The 24,981-nt window shown below is 34.8% G+C and overlaps 1 protein-coding gene across 5 annotated transcripts in view; it reads left to right on the top strand.

Moving 5' to 3' along the window:
• The window catches only part of LOC120523875 (ribosomal protein S6 kinase alpha-3), a 167,192-nt gene that overhangs the window by 97,303 nt on the left and 44,908 nt on the right, over positions 1-24,981 (top strand). For all 5 annotated transcript variants that reach the window (XM_039745555.1, XM_039745554.1, XM_039745556.1 and 2 more), the window contains 10 exons: positions 2,807-2,926; positions 4,002-4,083; positions 9,512-9,592; positions 9,926-10,005; positions 11,371-11,477; positions 12,181-12,218; positions 18,259-18,401; positions 18,891-18,961; positions 19,866-19,954; positions 24,638-24,702. In XM_039745555.1, coding sequence (XP_039601489.1) covers positions 2,807-2,926; positions 4,002-4,083; positions 9,512-9,592; positions 9,926-10,005; positions 11,371-11,477; positions 12,181-12,218; positions 18,259-18,401; positions 18,891-18,961; positions 19,866-19,954; positions 24,638-24,702 — 876 coding nt within the window. The remainder of the gene's footprint in view (positions 1-2,806; positions 2,927-4,001; positions 4,084-9,511; positions 9,593-9,925; positions 10,006-11,370; positions 11,478-12,180; positions 12,219-18,258; positions 18,402-18,890; positions 18,962-19,865; positions 19,955-24,637; positions 24,703-24,981) is intronic.

Here is a 24,981-nt window from a genome sequence, read left to right as displayed (position 1 = left end):
GAAATAGGGAGGAGGATGTTATCACTGCTCATTTTTGAAAGCTACTGATGAAGTTTTTTTTCAAATCCACAAGGTGACAGTTAAAGATATCTGGCAAAGGGTAAAAATGCACCTCTGTCCAAAATTATACTAGCAGGGCATTTAAAAGATTAGTCTATCATATTTAGCTAGTATATGTGCTGAAACATTGTTTCATTTAGAAGACAATTTATCTGTTCAGTCTGAAAATATACTGTAGCTCTTACCCTTTTCCCAACAATAATCACTAGCATCAATTTCACAAATTAACCAGTTTCACAACACCAAAACAACTATTGTCGAACATCTACAGTAAAGTTATGGTTTGTCCTCTGCTATGCATTCAGCTAGTGATGTAATGAAACACCATGATTTTTACATAGTGAATAACCATTTTGTCTGATATTTGCAGAAACCTTCTTCCTCTGAATGTTGTGCAGCTGCTACCCTGATTAGATTTACTTAAAAACAGTACATAGTGTTGGCACATGTGGGTATTCAGTGTTAAGGGGGTGCAGGGACAACCAGTTGATAAAGAAATGACTAAATCAATAAAATCTTTTGTTGATTAGTTTTGTCTCTGCACACCCTGATACACACACATTCTATATGGGCAATTTACCAGGCTGAAGTTTATTAAGTTCAGTGCAGCTGTTTTATCATAGGCAGATTGGGCTGTCATTCCCACTTTGCAGTGCCAAGTTATACATAGAGTCTGTATGTCCTACACATATATTTACGGATGGTTTGACATCAGTGTCAGTGAATTTACTCACTCAAAAGCATTGTGCTCAGTGTTTTTATTACCATATTATCAACAACTCAACATGCATTAAAAAATTGGTAATTGGTTAGTGACACTACAACCTGCTCTATTTTATACTCTGCCTGTTTTCATTATTTGAGGTCTTTTTTTTTGTGTGCCCATGACACACCGTGAAAAAGGTAGATTGGGCTTTCAGAAATATAACGCTTTTGTTAATAATACAGTGCAGTGTAATCAGTTCAGTTCACATGTATTATTTGTACAAAGTGCATTGGAACTCCTTTGTGCTCTTTTCACCACACTCTCACTCAGCATGCATCTTGCTTTGTAGGCTGTGAAAATGACAAATAATGTAATAGGTGGGGGGGTGGGGGGACCCTCTGCATTAGGCTGTCATAACTCCATCCATGATGGCCGCTGCAAGAAGACAAACAAGCAAAAAATATATCCTTACCTTGAGAAAACAGTACCAATAATTTGTGATTAAAAAAAAATATATTTCTAGTTTTCTTTCCGTTATCATAAGGATGCCTCATAAACGCAGAAGGCATGTCTTCTTTACTTGAAACCTTTGACACTTCTAACTGGACTTATTTGGTAAGTTTTAAGGCTTTTTCTATCACAAGAATCCTAAAGCTTTGTTATAAACAATAAGAACAGACAAGGTATTTTTACGATTTATAAAAGATAATTTCAAGTGGAAAATAAATAAATATATATGACTGTGAAGAAATAATATCATCTTGAAAAATGCCAAACTTATCCTTTAAGTTTCATGTAACAAGAGTAGCACTTTATTTTTTTTTTGTAAAGATCCCTTTGTATGAACAGCCTCATTTTCTTGTCTTCTTGGTAACAGGAAGAATTGATAAGTAATGGAAGAGCATGACAATTTGAAAATGCTCTTCCTGTGTCGTGAGTGAGTTTTTAAAAGATGGAGTATTTTGCAGCTGTATTTTTTTGGTTTAAAACAGCAATTTAATTAATGATGTCTGAATTGACAAGAGATTATCACAAATAAACATGTGAGAACATGCACATTGATAGCACATCTACATTGTGTGACATGAAAACCATTAGCAAAAGTTATTATGGCAAGCCAAATTAACATTTAGAGATGTTGAGTCCACTACAGAAGAATGGTTGCACAAGAAAAATAACACATTTTAAGTGTGATACAAAAATTTATGAACATTATAATATGCATTAGTGTTCATAGGGAACATTTAAAAAAAAAAAAGAATAACTTGTTTGTTTTGCAGGAGCTTTTCCAAAAGAATGAAACTTCATCATGTTTATTAAAGGTTGTGTTTTATCCTTATATGTCTCAGATCATTTGCATCATGTCAAAACAGTGCTTTTTTTTTTTTTTTTTAAATAACTGAAAAGTGGGTCTAGAAAAGAATTTATAGGTGGATAGGTGTTTTTGTTCCGAAATGTGTGATAACCCTAATGTTTTAAGTTTAACGTGTCAAAATAAATTCTAACAATGATTATTAATGAAGGATAATGTACAATAAGCATTGCTTGATGGTATTCTGAAAAAAGCGTACTTTTCAGGGTGTTATAGTAAAATGGGTAATCTTTGGGCTTCCCAACACTAATTGCTGGAGTCCGGTATGGGCAGTTTGTATATTCTTCCAGTAAAGTGTAAAGTTGTCATTACATTGACTGACAGCTCTTGACTCTTGACCCTAAAAATGGGTGTGTTGGAGTAAATGCACCCTGAACTGGTGTTGGGTTTTGAATTGTACCTGCTACTGCCAAGACAGTCTTATTCTTGTGACATTTTGCAAAAAAAGTAGAATCACAAATTGTATGGATGGCTTTATTGAAAAAAATAAATGCTTTTAGTATGCACTTGGATGTGTTAACCCAATATGATTATTTCATGTTTAAGAATGACTGTTTTTTTTTTATTCCATTTACTGTTAAAGGCACTAGAATCAATATGTATTTAATTGTTCTGCAGTATCAGTATTTATGAGTTCTCTAAACTGCAATCTTAAAACATTTTTCCAGCAGGATGAAGGGAATGTTAAAGAAATTCAGATCACAAACCATGTGAAAGAGGGCCATGAGAAAGGCGATCCACGTCAGTTTGAGCTGCGCAAAGTGTTGGGACAAGGTTCATTTGGAAAGGTACATGAAATCAATTAACGACTTTTGTAGTTAAAATAAGCACTTATTAATTATGCAGCATGTTTTAAACTATGCTTTTTAATTTACTGTATAATACTCAATCGCACAGTTTCTAGTATTATTTATTATAAATATATGTAATGACATCTAGAACTAAATAAAGCCTTCCAAATGATATCAAAGCAGAATTTCTTATATAGATTTCTTTTAGAAATCATTCAAAGGAATGGCAGATGCTCATCTGTCTAGACATGGATACAGAAATGTTTTCAAATTTTCATTACCTAATCTAAATATACATCCTCAATATGACTAGGGAGAGAATATCAGCAAGCTCTTGTCTAACCAAAATGTAATCAGGAAAGCATTCGGAACATCTCAAAAGTACCCATAAACGATCTAAATTACGAAAAGTGGAAATCCTCTGTTTCTGTGGCTGTTAGGACTCGTGTTTTTACCTTAATAAAAAATGGAAATTAATTTGAGAGACTATAAGAATTTAATAACACTGAAAAACAAGAGGAGACTGTTAAACCCATCAGGCTTATTTGGTTGGCTAATAGCAAAATTGTCCCAAGATCTCCTCCAGCTACTTTAAAAAGTTAACAAGTTTTCAGTTTCACCTGCTTGACTTGGTGATTTGATGCACAGTGCATCCTGTCTTGTGTGCTTTACACTGTGAATCACATAATTAAGATGTATTTATAAAACCACTACTTGATTTCAAGAAAATCAGGGTATGGTAACTTCTAATAGATTTATCTTGATTGTTTAGTATTTAATTATTTTTTTTTATCAAAATATGAAATATTTTGAATTACTCTATATTCCATTTAGAACAAAGTTTTGAGACAACTATTTTAATATTAGTAACAGTAAATGCATTTGACTTCCATTAAATGACTTAAGATAGCATAATTCCCACCCTTTTCATAATACTTTGTTTTTAAATAAATTGTTTACACTTAAATAATTAGTTTCATTTTTTGGGCAACATTCTTACATAGAGAAATTTGAATACATTTTAAAATATGAATACTCGTGTTTGCCTATAGTAATATAATTTGTTTTTTAGGTCTTTCTTGTCAGAAAGATTATGGGGACAGATGCTGGACAACTGTATGCAATGAAAGTTCTTAAGAAAGCTACACTAAAAGGTAATATTGTAAAAGAACATTTTTGTTAATAAAAATTTGACAAGTTGAATAGTTTTTTTGAATGTTCTGTTTATTAGTGCTACAACCAATTTCCTAACGTTTGATTTTTGAGGCAATTTATCTTAGATCTGTCCCTTACTGCAAAGTATTTGATTACAATTTTACTTCAGATACTGATTAAAATTAAGGGACACTGTAGTTGTTAGGATGTTTCTTTGTATAAACCTTTATTGACTTGTTATTTAAACTCTTTATCAATTTGTTCTGACAGGTAATTTTGTGGGTTTTTTTTCTAATTTATAGCAGTCTTGGAAAATTATTATGTTAGTAGATTTTTACTACAATTTATTCACCAGAACTGTGAAATGTGTAAAATATATATAAAAAATCTGTACTAGCAAAGTTGGTGCCATTGCAAATATTAGTTATGAAGCCCAATTCAACAAAATAAAATCAATTTTGAAAGCAGTAACACCACACAGAGTATGGTATGACTAAATATTAAAAATTAAATATTATGTAAATAGTAAACTAAAAGCAATAAGGTACTGCAGAACAGAGAAAAATCTCCATGTTCTGTATCTGTTTATCTTTGGACAATTGGTTATATAGCCCCTCCAACAGTACACTATGGCAAATGAAAGTTTTGATGACATTGGCAAAATATGCCAAAGTTTCCAAATTTGTTCTGTAACTGGTGATGATTAGTGAGGAGCAAACTTGACAGTTTGTTTCACTGTGAGTTTAACAAAGTCACAGCAATGTTCTTTAATTTCAACAACCTCCACAAAATGCATTGAAGTCAATGAGGCAGAAGGAACTGAATTAGTTTTGAATGATTATAATGGTGCAGGGGTCTCTTAAGTGTCCCTGAAGGCTAAAGAAGTATCTGCCAAGTATGACGGACTGATTACTTTGGTCAGAAATGGGATCTGAGCTGTAAGGCCGCAGTGCTAACCACTAATCCACTGTCCTTTTAAAAATATCAGAAGACATGGAAGGAATGATAACCACAAACAAAATACAACAAATGGCCACGAACTAGCAATGAGTAAAATAAAAAATATCATTCCACTCACAGAGTTCCAGTCTTGGGCACACATTACCTATGCACCAATGTAGTGGTGTAGGACTAGCTCATTCCACTGTTTGCAACAGCTGGAATGTCTTTTTTTTTTTTTTTTTCCCCTCCAATCTCTGTGCAGATACTTCACACTTTTCTCTTCTATCAAGAAGATCGAAACTCTTTAAATAGTAATAAATCTTTTGTTTATATTATCTCCTCACTGGGCCTCTTGAGTTCTCTTTCTCAGAGAGGGGGAGAGCTTCTTTAAGTTTTGTTCTGACTTGTTTCTGCAGCATGTGGCCAGTTATGCCATGTAGTGATGCACTACATTGACTCAATGAGTGAGCGCACAGGGAGGGATTAGTACTAGTACTCACTGTCATTATGGTCAGCTAATATACCCATCAAATGAAAAATACTGCAAGTTTTGTGTTTTTTGTTTTTTTTTTTTTTATATAAATGCATGCAGGGTGCAAATTGACTAGAGTACCAATCGGTCATGACATCACACATGTGAAGCAGATCAGGCAGCAGTGTTACAGTAGACATCCCCACACGTTCTGCGCATGGCTGCCTCAACTCAGTGATGCTGGTCGCTGGGGGGAAAAAATGTTTGTCTAAGCAGACTGTGTGGCAAATTTCCAGGAAACATTCTGCAAGCAAGATCATCAGTAAACGCAGCATATAATTTGTCTAATCCAGACCAGGGGCGTGGGGAGTGCTGTAGCCTATCCCAGTTAACATAGGGTGCAAGGAAAGAACAAACGCTGAATAGCTTACCAGTACATCACAGAGAAAACACAAACTGCACCTAACACATATCTTTGGATAGTACGAGGAAACCCAAGCAGACACAGAAATAACATGCAAACTCCATGCGGAGAGAACCTGGGATGCAAACCCTGGTCTCCTTACTGCGAGGCAACAGTGCCAGCCCCCTTTACAAACATATGCTTACATATTTGTCTAGCGCACTATTATACCCCATGTATAGTCAGTAGTTGCTTTGTATAGTACAACTATCTTGCCTCTGTTATGACCCCATTTATTCCTCCAGGACAGATCATATTTTTTGAGGCATAGAATCAACAAGGGGCTAAAAGCATTTCTTATGGGTTTTCATCCATTTTGATTCAATGGCATCACAATTTCTGCAGATTTCTTGGTCACTCATTCAAGCTGCAAACTACCATCCCATTCGCCTTATCATAAAGGTGATCTTTTTGATTCAGATGTCAGAGCTGTAAATGGCCATAAGTATAAATTGAAATCAGTGTCATTTTTGTGGAATTAGCTTGAGATGATGCATGCTTTGCAATATGCCACATTATCTTGTTATACATCTATGTTATTTATACTGAATTACAGGCACATGATTGGCTGTTTACAATAGTGGGATGTTTGCCTTAAAGAGCAGGTATACCTAATATAGTGTCCACTGAATGTATGTCCCTCCCCATCCCCACATTATATTGAGTACCATTTTATGTACTATTTTTAACTACCAGCATGTAAAGTTCATACCTGCAAGTTTACTAGCTTCATTGCATTTATACCTTTACCCTTCAATATTTAAAAATTCAAAGTCAACAGTCAGAGTTGAGAAACCTTTATACAGTTAGCTCCATAAATATTTAAACAGAGACAACTTTTTTCTAATTTTGGTTCTGTACATTACTACAATGAATTTTAAATAAACAACTCAGATGCAGTTGAAGTGAAGACTTTCAGCTTTAATTCAGTGCGTTGAACAAAAAGATTGCATAAAAATGTGAGGCAACTAAAACATTTTTTTAACACAATCCCTTTATTTCAGGGGCTCAAAAGTAATTGGACAAATTAAATAACTGGAAATAAAATGTTCATTTCTAATACTTGGTTGAAAACCCTTTGCTGGCAATGACAGCCTGAAGTCTTGAACTCATGGACATCACCAGATGCTGGGTTTCCTCCTTTTTAATGTTCTGCCAGGCCTTTACTGCAGCGGTTTTCAGTTGCTGTTTGTTTGTGGGCCTTTCTGTCCAAAGTTTAGTCTTCAACAAGTGAAGTGCATGCTCAATTGGGTTAAGATCAGGTGACTGACTTGTCCATTCAAGAATTTTCCACTTCTTTACTTTAATAAACTCCTGGGTTGCTTTGGCTGTATGTTTTGGGTCATTGTCCATCTGTATCATGAAACGCCGCCCAATCAATTTGACTGCATTTAGCTGGAATTGAGCAGACAGTATGTCTCTGAACACCTCAGAATTCATTCGGCTGCTTCTGTCCTGTGTCACATCATCAATAACCACTAGTGTCCCAGTGCCACTGGCAGCCATCACACTGCCTCCACCATGTTTTACAGATAATGTGGTATGCTTTGGATAATGAGCTGTTCCACGCCTTCTCCATACTTTTTTCTTTCCATCATTCTGGTAGAGGTTGATCTTGGTTTCATCTGTCCAAAGAATGTTTTTCCAGAACTGTGCTGGCTTTTTTAGATGTTCTTTAGCATAGTCCAATCTAGCCTTTCTATTCTTAAGGCTTATGAGTGGCTTGCACCGTGCAGTGCACCCTCTGTATTTACTTTCATGCAGTCTTCTCTTTATGGTAGACTTGGATATCGATACGCCGACCCCCTGGAGAGTGTTGTTCACTTGGTTGGCTGTTGTGAAGGGGTTTCTCTTCACCATGGAAATGATTCTGCGATCATCCACCACTGTTTTCTTCCGTGGACGTCAAGGTCTTTTTGCATTGCTGAGTTCACCAGTGCTTGCTTTCTTTATCAGGATGTACCAAACTGTAGATTTTGCTACTCGTAATATTGTAGCAATTTCTCAGATGGGTTTTTTCTGTTTTCGCAGCTTAAGGATGCCTTCTTTCACCTGCATGGAGAGCTCCTTTGACTGCATGTTGTCTGTTCACAGCAAAATCTTCCACGTGTAAGCACCACACCTCAAATCAACTCCAGGCCTTTTATCTGCTTAATTGATAATGACATAACGATGGACTTGCCCACACCTGCCCATGAAATAGCCTTTGAGTCAATTATCCAATTACTTTTGAGCCCCTGAAATGAAGGGATTGTGTTAAAAAATGCTTTAGTTGCCTCGCATTTTTATGCAATCTTTTTGTTCAACGCACTGAATTAAAGCTGAAAGTCTGCACTTCAACTGCATCTGAGTTGTTTCATTTAAAATTCATTGTGGTAATGTACAGAACCAAAATTAGAAAAAAGTTGTGTCTATCCAAATATTTTTGGACCGAACTGTAGGTGTGCAATTCTAAACTTGGACATCTGTGCAATACTTTATTATGATAATGAGGAAGGTTGCTGCATGCCCTTTAAAAGATACCATATTATGATGTTTTGTCTTTCTCTCTTTTAAGTGAGGGTTAGTAATCTTATGTTAAATAAAATAATGGCAGACCATTTACAGTTCATCTAAAATGTATGACAAATAATTATCTTTTTTTGAATGTCACCCAATACCCTCTACCTCCCTCCCAGCCCCTGAAGTGGTGTTTACTTACTTTTTTACTTGGTGGGACTTGCATTTTGTGTTAGACACAATACACCTTAGCCTTTTAATATAAAGCAAAAGCTTCATATAAGTTAAAAAAAATCTTGCAAAGAATCTCAAAACAAAACACAATAATTTCACTAGGTATGAGAGTCATGCTTAGAAGCAAGAGTATACTGTTGCTGTTTCAGCTAGCATCTGACCAGGCAAAATCAGGAAGGGAATATCTCAGCCTTTTACTATGCAAGGCAGGCTTGAATAATAAATGACTTTACAGTATATATGGAATTCTGTGACCTGGAATCCAGAAACGTGTTTGATACCCATTAAATCTGTACTCGGTGAAGAGCGCTTTAAAATAAATAAACTGAATTCAGTACAACGAAATAAACACTGCATCTGGCACTAACCCGACCAAAATGCTATAGAAAGGTCCTTGTATTGTAGCAAATGTTTCACAATTAGCCTTAGAATCCTGTGGTCATGAATTGGTTTAAACAGGTAAGGCAGCAGTTAGACAGGTGAATGAGATTTCAATATCTACATAATCAGTGCTTAAATTGTGTAAAATGAAACACTTTATTAGTATCATTCTAACCTAAGTTTCTTATGTGGCATTTACAGATATACAGTACCATTTATTCTGTCAAATAAATTGGAGATCTGGGTCGCCCGTAAATATACTTTCATAACAGGATGAAGAAATAAGTGAGAAATGCTGTGTGTGTTTGTGTGTGTGGGTGTATATATAAATTAAAATATTAAAAATGTAAGTAAATAGCAATTGTCAATATTAATGTTGGTCAGTATTGAAATTTTTATATAAAGAAATAGTAAAATGTTTTTGTTTTTTCTTTAGTTAGAGATCGTGTTAGAACAAAAATGGAACGGGACATTCTGGTTGAAGTAAATCACCCTTTTATTGTAAAATTACACTATGGTAAGTAGTATTTAGCTATAACCATTTTTGTGCCTAAAAATAAATTGTGAATGTTTTTGTTTGGTTTATTTGTTCACATTGCTAAATTGTTTTATGTGCAATTTGGTTTTCTACTGTGATTTGTTTATTAAAGATAAATTATTTTTATAGCATATATCTGTTTCTACTGTATATTAAGAAACTAAGGTCAGCTGTAGTTTCCCTTCATTGTAATGTGTTTTTTGGTGATTTTCATTTGTTTTAATGTACTATATTGTCTTCCTATATCCGTGGTTTTCAAATATTTAACGTTTGCTAGTTCTGTAATTTCCTTTTTTTTTTTTTTTTTTTTAGCTTTTCAGACAGAAGGAAAGCTCTACCTCATTCTGGATTTCCTCAGGGGAGGAGACTTATTTACTAGATTATCTAAAGAGGTAAAGCAATAACATAGTGTTTTTAACAGTACTGCACTATAGAAAAATGTATTCATTTATATCTACTCTTTAAAAACATTGTTACAAAATTAATTTGATTAATATTTGTACACAAATCCCAAAATTCATTTTGCATATTTTTCAGATTATAATTAGATATATATTTTACTACGTTTTATCTCTGTTCAGTAAGATCTGCTTGTCGGTTACTTTGTCTTTAGGTTTTTGGTGTAAATCACAGAATTTAACATTTGTTATTGAAGTTTTTTTTTTTTTTTTTAAATTGCACAGTTGTCCTTTGGTATTTATGGAGGATTGGTTCCAGGACCCACAGATCCTCAAGTACCTTACATAAAATGGCATAGCATTTGCCTACAGTATAATCTACGCACATCCACCCATATACTTTAAATCATTTCGACATTACTTGTAATAACACTAGCAGTATGAACCCTTCTGCAAATTTCAGCTTCTTTCCGCTTTATTGTGGGACTGCTCAATCCATTCTTTCCAATCTTTTGGCCCTATTCAATAAGTGACATACCACTTTTCAAAAAATCTAAGCACACTACACTCCCTTTTAAGACCCACAGAGGCTGAGCACATTGAATGGTTTATAGTTCAGGCATTAGGTGCATGGCACTATGCGGTTACAGACTCCCTCGACTTTCCCCCTAAAGTTTTTTTTCCTTTGCCTTTACTTAATGACCTTTCATATATTTCTATTTGTGCCTGCATAAACTTTCATCTTTGCCCAGGGTTTCTTGTTTCCTTGTCTAGGGCTTGCATAATCATCATGAGGTTGCAAAATTCTGGAGGCATGCAGTTGCATGCTGGGACCAATGATGAAATTTACGTCATGTGCACCCTAGCGAATCCTTGCAGCAGCTTGGTTGTGTCCCTACTCTTTGTGTACACTGACCATCACTACCACTGATTGGATGGCTTAGTAAGGTTCTCAGACTGGCCCTTTCAGAATCTCTCACAGCCTCTGGTAGAGCACCAAGAAGACTACCAAACTTGACTGTATAGGAAGTAAAACTCGGAATCATGTTTATTTGATGAAAGAGTGGACAGATCATTACTAAGCCTCAAGGGCTGAGTGTATCTGCCTGACCCTGTTTCCCCCACCAGTTCTCCTCCTGAGCTGGAATTCTTGTGCGTTGTGCTCGTTGTGCAGAAAATTCAAGTTTTGCTTTTTGATCCGTAGTTGTTTGAATCCACAAATGTGGAACCCATGGATAAAGGGTACCAACTTTATCAAACTTTTTCCTATGCTTTATGTGTTGGATACAGGTTTGATCGCAATGTATTAATTCCTAACTAGTGGTATCTTAATGATATGTTTGTTATTTCTCTTAAAAGGTCATGTTTACTGAAGAGGATGTCAAGTTCTACCTTGCTGAGTTAGCACTGGCTTTAGATCACCTTCATAGCCTTGGAATTATATACAGAGACCTTAAACCAGAAAAGTAAGTCAGTAACTACCATTTTTGTTGTTTTACAAATAAAGGTAATGTAATATTCCAGCTCATTATGCTTTGTCTAATAATGGCGATGAATCTGTTAGTTACAGCTTTAGGACATGTGTCGACTTCAAATGCTCAATGATTCATAGTACAATGAAAAGTTTAGACCAAGTGATATAAATTTGTATAACTCAATACAAAATACATATTTATTTAAGTAAAGTTCTAATGGCCACCAATTACTATGACATGCACAAATGCTGTCTTAGATATCAAACTGACGGTGAGCAGTGATACATTTTTTCCAGTTGTAGATTTTTTTTTTGTTGTTGTTGTCTGTTTATCAATTTTGAATTAATTCTTTCAGGCAACATTCTTCCAAAAGCCTGAAACATTATCTTTATGCCAGTACAGTATAAGTAATAATTGGACTGTGCAATGAGTTCAAAGAATGTTCACACCTAGGTACAGTGGCCATTGAATTTTCTCTCCATTTGTGTGTAGTGTTTCTCCTCACATTATGTGTTTTTTATTTCCATATCTTTTTCTTTTATATTGTTTTATAAAATCATATTTTTCCAGTATATTATCATTTCAGGAATAAAATTGTAATTCATAAGAAGTGTGTATATCCATAGATGAAATTACATTTATATATTTACTATGTATGAGATTCAAAAATTAAAATTAATTTATTTGTTGGCAGCATCTTGCTTGATGAAGAAGGACATATAAAATTAACAGGTATGTGAATTCATATATTGATATAGAACAGCCGAAAGAAACCATAATATTAAGCAGTAAAATGGTGTTGAATTATATAATCATACCAGTAAAATCTAATCACCAATACAAGAGTTTCTATGATTCCATAGTGAATGATAACTTAATAAAATATTTTAAGTGACTGAGCTGTAACATTGCAAAGCAGTTATTTATTAATACTGTTTTTAACTAGCTATCAGTTTTATCATTAATCTTTTTGTTAGTATTGTAACTTCTTTTGCCACTCTGTAATTCTTATAGTCTGTAAGTGTAATATATTTGGCAAATGTAATGTTGTTTAGATGTCTGGTTATGCTAAAGCTGAGCAATACGAAAATTTAACTTTGTCATATTGTAGACATAACTGCCTTGGGTTTTTCATCTTTCCATCTTTATTTTCGATCTTTATATAAATTTTAGTTGTGTTCATGGCCAAAATATTAGAGTTGGAATCAAAGTATTTTTTTTTATTTATATCCAACTTGAAAATTGTCTCTATATCGAAACAACCAAATCTTGTATCCAACTGAACCTTTACTTACCAACATTTAAACTGCTGGAACTTTTTTTTCTTCTCTCTGTTTTGATCTAATTAAATTAATATTAGGTAAAGTTAGCTCTGACTAGTTGCATCTTATTAAAAATATGAAAATCACTACACAGATATGACAACTTTAATATATGCTATGTTAAAAATTTTAAAAGGTACATGTTGAAATAGTTCTACTGTATAATTTTCATACAAATCCAGTAGATAGTACATAGCATTTAAAATAGACTACATTAAAAGTTAGAATAATTTAAACATTGAAGAACTATATACTGTATATAAAACTATAAAAATAAAGGGCTGAACAGCATTTGTATAATTAAAACAGTATATCATATAGAAAAATGTACTTTTCAAAAATGTAGATATAAATTATTTATGCAGTTTTTTAAAAATAAAAAATAGTGTATGATTTCTGTAATTGACGTGGCCTTCAATTATAATATTCAAATACGGTTTTGCTTTTTTTGTCAGTGGACAAACATTACAAGGTTGACAAAACATACCAGCATTCTAGAATAAAGTACAATTTTTAGTGAAGTATGTTGTAGGTTTTAATTGTTATTTTTAATGTTTTCATTAATATAAAGTAATTAAGCACAAAAAAAATCAGAAGTGCTTAAGTGAAAAGTTTGGTATTTTTCAAGACGATGTTATTTATTCACAATCATGGTGTATATTAATTTGCCACATAAAACTATTCTAAAGTGGCAGGCAGTGTGGTAAAGTGGTTAAGGCTTTGGACCTCAAACCATGAGGTTGTGAGTTCAAATCCCACTACTGACACTGTGTGACCATGATCAAGTCACTTGACCTACCTTTGCTCCAATTGGAAAAAAACGAAAAGAAATGTAACCAATTGTATCTGAAATGTTCTAAGTCGCCTGAGTTACAGGAGTCAGCCAAATAAGTAAATGAATAAATGTTCTTGCAGTTAGCAGTTGGGCTCTCTGGAACCCTACGTCCATACAGGATAGAAAAACATTTACAAATGCATCCATTTTTCAAGCTAGAAATGTTATTTAGTATTGATCTGTGTTTTGAGATTACGCACATGTTGATGTTACAGACCCATGTCATTTTAAGAAGCAAAAAAGCAAAAGCGAATCATTGTTGTGAGATTTAGCTTTTTAAAAGGAGACCAGCTGTGAGCCTCATGTCTTCACCAGCTTCTCCGTTCGTCTTATTCCGTGGTAATCTTGCTCTCTCTCTCTCTAAATCAGGGGTGTCGAACTCCAGTCCTGGAGAGCTGCAGGTTTTCATTCTAACCATCTTCTTAATTATTGAACAGTTTTTGATGCTAATTAATTTCTTTAGCCTTAGCTTTAATGAGCTTGACTCAGGCCCCTTAGTTGTTTTTTTCTTAATTAGCAGCCGGACAGTAATGAGACATAAAACAAGCCGGACATGACCAGCTAACAAAATCTGAAAATAAAGATGAAGGTCTCAGTAAGGTTGATCTCTCAGGTTACCAAAACATTTTAGGAGTTCCCTTGGGGGTACAGAATATCAACAGTTTTGGAAATGTCTGCTGTGGCAAAAAGAGAGCAGCAACAAGCCGTGGAATTGAATAACGGGTTTAATTAACAACAAGAATCAGCTTCTCATTAAGGAACTGGTTGGAGTTTGAAGCCCCAGTTTAGCTGGTCATCTGTTGGCTCGTTTCATGTCTCATTTCTGTTTGGCTGTCATTTAATGAAGAAATGAATCAATTCAGGAGACTTAATCCTTAAAAAAGGGCTATTAAAATACAGGGAAAGGAAGTTAATTATCAGTGAAAAGTGAACACTGTTTAGGAAAAAGATTAGAAAGAAAACCTGCACCCACTGCGGCCCTTCCAGGCCTGGAGTTTGACACCTGTGCTCTAAATGGACAGCTAGACAATATTAATGGATAAAAATCACACTTATTCTTATACAATAAGCAAGATTCTGCCTGCTCCTGTTGGATTCATAAAGCATGATTGTGCTTTGATGAGGGAGAATATTGAGCTTACATGACAGGCAATGAAATGGCAAGAACTAAGCAGGCATTATTGGCATACATCCAGTGCTTGAATGGGAGAAATCCAGTACAGTTCATCGGCGTGTACTGCCTCACTACAAGCTATCCATGCATCCGTCCGTCTTCCTAACCAAGGTTGTGGTACACTTGAAGCTTGTCCCAGCAAGAATTCGATTCAGGGCTAGTCCATCATGGGGTGAACATGCACACAAACACTATAGAGGTAATTTAGCAATGCCAATTCACCACATTTAATCAGGTTAATGACTCTCTATGTTAAAATATCTGTATTGAATTTACTAGAGTGGTCTGTCATTCCTGCTTCACAGTGGCAGGTTCTGCATAGAGTTTGCTTGTATTTATAGATGGTCTAGCAAAATACCCGCGCTTCGCAGTGGCGAAGTACTGCCTTAAAATGTTTTTAAGAAGAAAATTAAACCTTTTTAAACTGAGGGAAAATATACCAATAATTATTTGTTAGGATCTCTTTGTATACCACATTGTGAGTTTGGCCCTCCAGTTGTAATATGACCAAGCTGTGTGCTGAGCTTACTCTCGAGCATGCAACATACAGTTGGCCATATGAACAGTAATCTTGTTTCAAATCTGAAATCTGCTGTCATAATCGGTTTGAGTTTCATGGTTTGTTTCAATTACGACAGTATTTGTAGGACTTGTGTTGAAGAGACATTCGGCATCTGTCAAGCGTTGTAAGTATACAACCTATTTCATCGATAACTTTACATCCAGCTTTTGAGAATTTAAACATTCATAAACATCAAAGTGTCCACTACTGAAATCATCACCTGTCAATCTAAGATGTTTAAGAGGCATTGGCGGTTGTCAAAAGGTGTAAAATATTTGGCCATTTCGGCACACTTGAAAGCGACAACCGAACAATTCACTGGCAGCCATCAACTCACATGCAGATGCATAGGTGAAAGGCTTAAGCATTTCACTCTTCTAGTGCTCCTGTGTAGTATAATTATCTCCTGTACCGTCATCAGTCCACACCTTGAACCTGTCCCAGTCATTCAATACATAAGACACAATGTTCCTCAAGAGTGGGCCTGATATTGCCGTGCAATATGTAACAAAGAGAATGGAAAAGGTAGGTGCCATCTCCGGGCATGGAAACCACTCGGTAAGTGACAGTTCTTTTGATCGATGGTGATCACCTCAATAGACATGTTAATGGGGGTACGGTTGGAATGATAAAGGAAATGGGTACCTGAACAATGTAAAGTAAGTCTAAAATACCTACACAATAACTATAATCGTAATAAATGAACAATAAAACAGCGGAGAAGCCGTGGATTAAATAAAAAGGCTGTAGTTATCTGCAGGGAGACGTGAATCCCGTGGCGAAGCAAGGAAGGGAATGTAGAGACTGGAGCGACGGACGGCCTTATATAGGCAGGCAGCCAACAACATGGGAGGCGTTGGGATGGGGGACCCAACGCCGCCTCACACGGTGACCAAGCTGCAGGCTATGGATGTATATATGTATGTAAGTAGGATTCAGTTAGCGTTGGGAACCTGTGTACCAAATTTCTTGAAGATGGGCCCATAAGTAACAAAGACCATTGAAAAGTTCAATATGGCGGCTGACAGTGGCATCATACCACCGAAATAAGTACCAAATTTCAGCCTTCTACCTACACGGGAAGTTGGAGAATTAGTGACGTTGGAAAGTTCAATATGGTGGCTGACAGTGGCGTCATACCACCGAAATAAGTACGTACATTGGTTTCGGTTAGCGCAGGGAAGCCGCCTACCAAATTTCGTGAAGATGGGGCCATGAATAAGAAAGTTCAACATGGCGGACGTTGTCGACTGTTATGACCGTTACGCGTAGAATTTCGAAATGAAACCTGCTTAACTTTTGTAAGTAAGCTGTAAGGAATGAGCCTGCCAAATTTCAGCCTTCTACCTGCACGGGAATTTGGAGAATTAGTGACATTGGAAACCAATATGGCGGCCAACAGTGGCATCATACCACTGAAATAAGTTTGTACATCAGTTTTGGTTAGCGCAGGGAAGCCACCTACCAAATTTTGTGAAGATGGGGCCATAAATAAGAAGGTTCAACATGGCGAACGTTGTCAACTGTTATGACCGTTATGCATAGAATTTTGAAATGAAACCTGCTTAAATTTTTGTAAGTAAGCTGTAAGGAATGAGCCTGTCAAATTTCAGCCTTCTACCTACACGGGAAGTTGGAGAATTAGTGACGTTGGAAAGTTCAATATGGCGGCCGACAGTGGCGTCATACCACTGAAATAAGTACGTACATCGGTTTTGGTTAGCGCAGGGAAGCCACCTACCAAATTTCGTGAAGATGGGGCCATAAATAAGAAAGTTCAACATGGCGGACGTTGTCGACCGTTGTCGACCGTTAAGATCGTTACGTGTAGTATTTCGAAATGAATCCTGCTTAACTTTTGTAAGTAAGCTGTAAGGAATAAGCCTGCCAAATTTCAGCCTTCTACCTACACGGGAAGTTGGAGAATTAATGATGAGTCGGTGAGTGAGTGAGTCAGTGAGGGCTTTGCCTTTTATTAGTATAGATTTGCATCAGGGTAAATGAATTTACACACTCAAAAACATTGTGCTCAGTTCTTCTAGTACTGTATTTTCAGCAAGAGAAACTCATCATGCAATTAAAAAAAATAGTTTTTAGTGCTTAGGTGTGCTTTTTGTTTGTTTTTGTTTTAAATATCATACCTGTACAAAACATTTCATAGTCAAAGTGGCTTAGCTCTAAGAAAAAAAAAGTGAGGATTTTATTAAAAACACAATGGCGTATAATCAGTTCAATTCAGATTTATTGGTATGTGTACAAAGTACAAAGAAAGTCCTTTGTGTTCTTTTCGTTCGCTGTACATCTTTGGGGCGTTGTAAAATAATTGCACAGGTTGTAAAGGAGTTCGGCATTGTGTTGTCATAACTCCACGGCCACTGCATGCACACAAACAACCAAGAAATGTAAAATTCCTCAAGGATATAGGACCAAGAATCTGGAATAAAATCATTATTTCTAGTTTGCTTCTATTATCACAAGGGTGCCTCATCAAAGCTAAAGGCATTTCTGCTTGAATCAAAACCTTTGCTGCTTCAAAGTAGATATTTTCGATAAGTTTTAAGGCTTTGTCTATCACGTATAGATGGGTTCCATGGAGCCCCATTGAACCTGCAAGAACAGACAAAATACTTTTAAACATTTATGAAGAACGCTTTACTTTAGAACACAATTATATGTTGCTAATATATGCTATGATGGTAAAGAAATTACTTTGACTTGAAAAATACTGAATTCATGCTTTAAGTCATAAGAGAATATGATGCCTAGTCTTTTAATACCGTCATCCATGAATTTCACTTTTCTTTTATTGTAAAACTGCAAAAGCTGTCAATGCTCAAAATATATTTACTTTATTGAATGATGACCCTTTTTTAAATTAGATTTTGGGTTAAGTAAAGAGTCCATCGACCATGAAAAGAAAGCATACTCCTTCTGTGGAACTGTAGAGTATATGGCACCAGAGGTTGTGAACAGGAGGGGGCATACCCAAAGTGCTGACTGGTGGTCATTTGGAGTTCTAATGGTAAGTGTAGTAAGATTAAAGATAATAACAACAAAATTTTAACTATTTTAGGGAACTATGTTTTATGCATTTTCTGCACTGTGCTTTCTGCTTCATTGTATTTTGATAATGGTTATAGATGAATTAAAGAAGTAAATTATAGCACTCTGTAATATTCTGAATTGTTCTTATAAAGATAGAATTGTTCTTATAAAGATATTTTGACTAGAATGTGTTTTGAAGTATAACATTTGGTAAATTCATTTTTGATAGTTTTTAATATTATCTAACAGCTCTCAACAGACATGGATTAAATATGTTGTGGTTGACCTGACTAAATATGATTTGTAGATTTTATCAAATCATTTATTTAAGGACTATGCTTATTTTAAATATCCTGTCATTTTACATTTACATTTTCATTTTGTAAGTGATTTATTGTTTTAAAATGTAGAGTTTGGATAACTTTGATTTATATCTAATCTAAATACCTATTCTATTCTGTTTTAGTTTGAGATGCTCACAGGGACATTACCGTTTCAAGGAAAAGACAGAAAAGAGACAATGACAATGATTTTAAAGTAAGCTATGGGCATATTAATTTTAGTTGATATCAGATGGCCATTTACATTATATGAAATTAGATATAAACAGGTTGACTAGCATTAACATTATTGTATCAAATTTTATTTTTGTTATTTCAAATGAAAGTTACAGTTGAAGATATGTTGGGCCAGGGTTTGGTTTATTTATCAGTAACCTTCTATAAAGCATGTATGTCACACTATGCTTTGTACAATTGAAGATATTGTATATCAGCATTCTAACAGTATGGTTACAAATTAAGAATGTGGCAAGGAGTAATAAAAATAATAATTTTAAAGGTTTACAATATGTATTTGATTATGTGTTTTAAAGTTTCTTTTACTGATGGTGTACTTTGCAAATAAAGTGCAGCATTCTCATTTGCTTTAAGTTTTATTTTTAGAATGTAGCAGACTACATTTAATGTGTTCATGATTTCATCATTCCTTAGGCTTTATTGTTAAACAGCTAATTCTACTCTTTTGCCAGAGTTGTCTTGCTTTCTGTTTTTGGAAAATCTGCTTTTGAGAAAGATCTGTTTGAGGGATCCCGTTAGATGATTTATTTGTTTCTAAACCGTGGTTCATTTATTATAACACTGAACATTTTATCAGGGAAAAAAGCATAGAAAGCAAGCATAGCTTCTGAGTTGTTATTGGACAATAAACATAAGATTACTTTGTGATTGATATATATATATATATATATATATATATATATATATATATCTCAATCACAAAGTAATGTAAACTGTATTCTTATATATTTATTTTTATACATATACGGTATATTGTATTTGTTTATGGAGTCTAAGCAATGCTTACTGTTGCATTTAAGACCCATTAATATGAATCACCCTCTTAAATGTATACACATTTTGAGACTTATTTCTTATTGCAGAGCAAAACTTGGGATGCCACAGTTTCTAAGCCCTGAAGCACAATCACTGTTACGAATGCTCTTCAAGCGGAACCCATCAAATAGACTAGGTACTATAAATTAAAAATTAATAGTGCATAATACTGATCATTTTTCCTTGCTCTTTTTCTTGTGTTTTGAATGTGTTTATTTTTTTTACAGATTAAAATATCGTATTTAATCTGAGTAACTCCCACCATGCCCATGTTGGTCTTACAGACACAAAGAAACAGAAATTCAGTATGCTTTATTCTTTGAGACCATGAAACATTCCTTCTTATATTCTACATATATAAAACTGAATTTCTATCTGTCTGTTCGAACATCACATGAAAACGATAAGACCTATTTCTTTAAAACATTGCAGTTGTTTCCAGTATAGTCTAACTTTGAGTATACACTAATAAAATTTTAACATTTTTATTGTATACATTTCTAGAAAAAAAAGCATTAAAAACTGAGACAACCTTACTAAAAGTTGCACTTTTTGCTGGATCTTTGTTCCTTTTAACCTCTATCTCCAGCACAACGTGATATCATAATTCTTACTTCAAAAAAATTAGAAATGATTGTATAACAAAACAAAAACAATTTCAATATTGAGAATTTTTAAGCATGTTAAATAAGAATGACATTTTTACATTTGCTGCTCAAATAACTCTTAACAGTTGATAGTATCAAAAATATTTCAATCTTTTCTGAACTACGACTGAATTACGACTAACTAAAAATGGTCATTTTCAAATAATAAGTGAGCAAATTTGTGACAAAATTACATACTTGAGATGGAGTAACAAAGTGAGTGGCAACAGGCACTTTATGGGGATCTGCCAGAAACGCTGGTTAATATGGAGTAAGATCACTATGAAAAATAACTTTCAATAATTTAAGTAAAATTTACATTTCACGTGTCAATTACGCTTGTGTTCCTGAAAGTTATGCTTGCTTCTGAAAATTATGTTTGCTTCTAAAAAATTCTCTTGTGCTTCTGAAAGTTATGCTTGCTTCCGAAAATTACGAGTACAATTCTCAAGCATGAAAAAACTGTAAAAAATCCATCACTGGGCACACAAGGCACTCTGTATCGAAGAAGAAACAATAGATTTTAGTTGCTACGCATGTGCCACAAAGGTAGAACGATGGAGTTATTTTTGACAATGATCCTATTCCATATATACGAGCTAAGGCTTTAGTTATCAGTTCAATTGCTGTCTCGGTGTTGTGTGTTTGTGGTATAATTGGAGGTCTCGGGGACTGGAGTTTTCTCTAGCAGCAGTTAGTGAACATCCGTGGGCAATCAGCCCTGGCTGTGGCGTTAATCCATCATGAGGGTACGCCATTGGACCTTCTATTTACTTCACCTGCGAGTCTCCGGGAGGTCTTGTGTAAAGCCCATGGAGGTATGGGGAGAATGTGACCGTTATTTACATAAGAGCCAGTCAAAGTATTCTGCTGCATAAAAAGATATTAAAGTGTGTCACTAAAATAGGCCATTTATTTGACAAAAAGAATTCAGTTTTCCACATTTTATACCTGATCGGATACAAAGGAGTTGTATCAAATTGATCGACTTAATTTTCAAAGCTTTTTGCAACAAGAGAGGTGCCTTTGTTAAATGGCTAGTTTTGCCTAGCTCAATGAAAAACTTGGCACACTGTCATATCTAAGGCTTAATGGGCACAGTAAAGTGTTGGGTGATGTTGGGCAGCCCTCATTTTTACGGCTTTGTGACAAGACATGCCTTTGTTATATATGAGTTGGGTGCATGGGACAAACTGACAGGAAAAGTTGGCACATTCCCGTATCTAGTGAATGGAATTAGATGTTTAATGGGCACTGCAGAGGGCTAGATGGCATTGGGCCACATTAGTTTTGAGAAAATGCAGATGCTTTTGTTAAACTGCAGTTGAGTTTTGCACAGACCAATATGACTACCAGTCTCAAATTGACTGGAAAATCTGCCACATTCTCATTTTTAATGGCTAGGATTAACTTTGATGTTTAACAGGTGCTGAATAGGGTTGTGCAGCATTTTTCATAACTTTGTGACAAGATTCTTTTTTTTATGTTGCAGTTGTGATTTGCCTGGTCTAAAGCGAGTTCATGGGTCAAATTGGCTGGCAAGCTTGCCATATCCAATGAATAGGTTTTACTGTGATGCTCAGTTGCCATTGCAAAGGGTTAAATGGTACAGGATCACCCTAATTTTAATAACTTTGTGACAAGATGGATGCCATTTTAAAATTTCAGTTGAGTTATTCTTGTGCCAATATGGTTACATGGGTCATACTGATTGGCAAAGTTGGCACACTGTAATCTGATGACTGAGATTTATGTGATATTTAATTGGCACAGACAAAAGAAAAGAAAAAGATCTTTATGCTTCTGGGATAGGCTCCAGCTTCCCTGTGAAATTGTATTGATGCATGGATAAATACGCAGATAAATAAATTAAATGAAAGTTAAGTATTGTGAAATTTAACAAAAATAAATAACTTAAAAGTGCAAGTATAAATAATTAAATGGGTCATGAAATATGCCTTTTGTTCCTTATTCTTTTATGTCAGTCAGTCATTTAGTACTGCTAAAGCACCTAACCTGCATATCTTTGGACCGTGGGAGGAAACTGAGAACTTACAAACTCCCATATTTAATGTTATTATGTATTTATTGTCATATTTCACAGCTTGTTGATTTATTTTGATTGTTTATTTTTGTTCTAAATATTCCTCCATTATAAGGGTGTAACATTCTGTGCTTCCATAGCAAAATCGCGAGTGTTAAAAAAAAAAAACTCACTTAAAAGCAGTGCCTTCACAAGGGGGCTGCTTCAGAAGTTTGTTTTGCGCAAAGCCCCTGATCCTTACATCTGTTTTGTATACATTCATATCCTCCCAGGGGGCTTGTGGTGGTGATGTCATAACCCCAACCCCAAATCTATGACCAAGAGAGAAAATCCTAAGGGTTCCGTAACATCTCGTTTTCCTGTACATGTATAACAAATATCTGAACACACTGCTAAGACGTTATGTAAAGTTTAAAACACATGGCCTTTAACTTCATGCTCTCTCTTTGTATTGTTAATTGCATGTTGTCATTGTTTGATTAATGTCATTGTGTTGGTTTTATTTTCCTGCGGTGAGCTGGCGCACTGCCCAGGATTTGTTTCCTGCCTTGCGCCCTGTGTTGGCTGGGATTGGCTCCAGCAGACCCCTGTGACCCTGTGTTCGGATATAGTGGGTTGGATAATGACTGAATGACTGACTGACTGACTGGTTTTATTTTGTTTTTTCTGTTTTGCCCTTTGGAGCCACTATAAGGGGGCTAAGTATGGAGTATGATTACCGTCAAAAACTCCAGCAGTCTGCCTTTGTGGCACATGCATAGTAACAAAAATAGATTCTTCCTTGGTAGTAAATGTCTTCTTCATCCAATGATGTACTTTTGACAATTTGTTCACACCTGAGAATTGTACTTGTAATTTTCAGAAGCAAGCATGGCTTTCAGAAGCGCAAGCATAATTGACATGTGTAAAATGTAAATTTGATTTAAATTATTATGAGTGATTTTGACAGCGATCTTACTCCATAGGTTAGTTCTTAAAACATGATCTACCCCAACATCATATCTGAAGTGTGTTATGAAATCAGATTTTATAAGCATAAAGGTGGGCATAATTTTTGTGTCCTAAAGACATATCAAAGTGTTTTCCTATGTGTCTATAGTTGTTAAACATATACATGGAAATAAATGTAATAAATCAGTTTGATGAAGTTGTTAGCCTGATATACAACAATATTATAAACTACCCACCCCCCCACAGCTCCCCCCACGTAATAGTGAAACAGGACAGCAAGGAAGGCCCTGCCTGGCACCCCACTCCTGGCGACACACTTCCCCCTCCCCATGGCCCACAGCCTCTGTCTCCGATTAGTGCGAATATATCGCTTCTGCAAGCGAACTATGATTCTTGGCGCGATGAGAGAAGCCACAAAATCAACCAGAATGTTCAAGCAAATTCTAGAAAAAAGCCTGATCTAAATCCGTTAAGTAGTTCTCTCATTTGTTATGAGTGGATGTAAGATACGCCCAGAGGCTGGTGCATGAGTGAGGAGGGCCTTGCTGCGTCTCTCTCGGATTCACACAAATAAATCAGTACTCCACCGAACTATGATACTTGGTGAAATGAGAGAGGTTGCAAAATCAACTGGAATGTTCAAGCAAGTTATAGCAAAATCCCGATCTAAATCTGTTAAGTAGTTCTTTATATATATATATATATATATATATATATATATATATATATATATATATATATATATATATATATATGTTATTTTGTTGTACCCCCATTTTGAATGAAATATATTTTCATATTTAAGATTATTATGAAAATTTTCCAGGGGATGTCCCTTGTATCTTGTTCACATTTTAAATAGATGTTTACTGTTCAATGATGACATTTTAAAATATTAATTACTGTAACTGCTTCAATCCAAATGATTGGCCAAGTATGTCTTTTTTTAACATATTTTCAAAGAAAATGTACTTGTATTTTTTTCTGTAACTCAGTTATCTAAGGAAGAGTAATAGTTACTGCACTGAAATACTGTATACTATGTATACATTTTTAAAGCTATTAGTTTATATCTTTAATTTTCATGTCCTCCTGAATTTTGAAGATATATAATTAAGAAAACCACAAGTTTAGGGACAAAATGTGGATAAATTATTTTATTTGTTCATATTTTTAGGTGCTGGTCCAGATGGAGTAGAGGAAATTAAGAGACATCCGTTCTTCTCAACTATTGACTGGAATGTAAATACTAGAAAATATTTTGTTAAAATGATTAATTAACACTGTCTTTGACCTTTGTGCAGATGTAGAATGTTATAATATAATGTAGTACTACAAATTAAAAACACTCTTTTTAGTTATAGGCACCAGATTTTCATGAAATGTGTTATAATCTCTTAGTTTAGATGGCTTTTATATTTAGAATGCTTTTTTCCAGTAATCTTATTTAGACATTGCTTAATTTGGTTAGGTTGCAGAGTTTGTTGTTTAAGAGTGATAGTTAAAAGCTGATTAGCATTA

This window comes from Polypterus senegalus, chromosome 2, assembly GCF_016835505.1.
Source record: "Polypterus senegalus isolate Bchr_013 chromosome 2, ASM1683550v1, whole genome shotgun sequence".
Classification (NCBI taxonomy): domain Eukaryota; kingdom Metazoa; phylum Chordata; class Cladistia; order Polypteriformes; family Polypteridae; genus Polypterus; species Polypterus senegalus.
The sequence above is the reverse complement of the archived record's forward strand: the minus strand, read 5'-3'. Positions and strand labels throughout refer to the sequence as shown.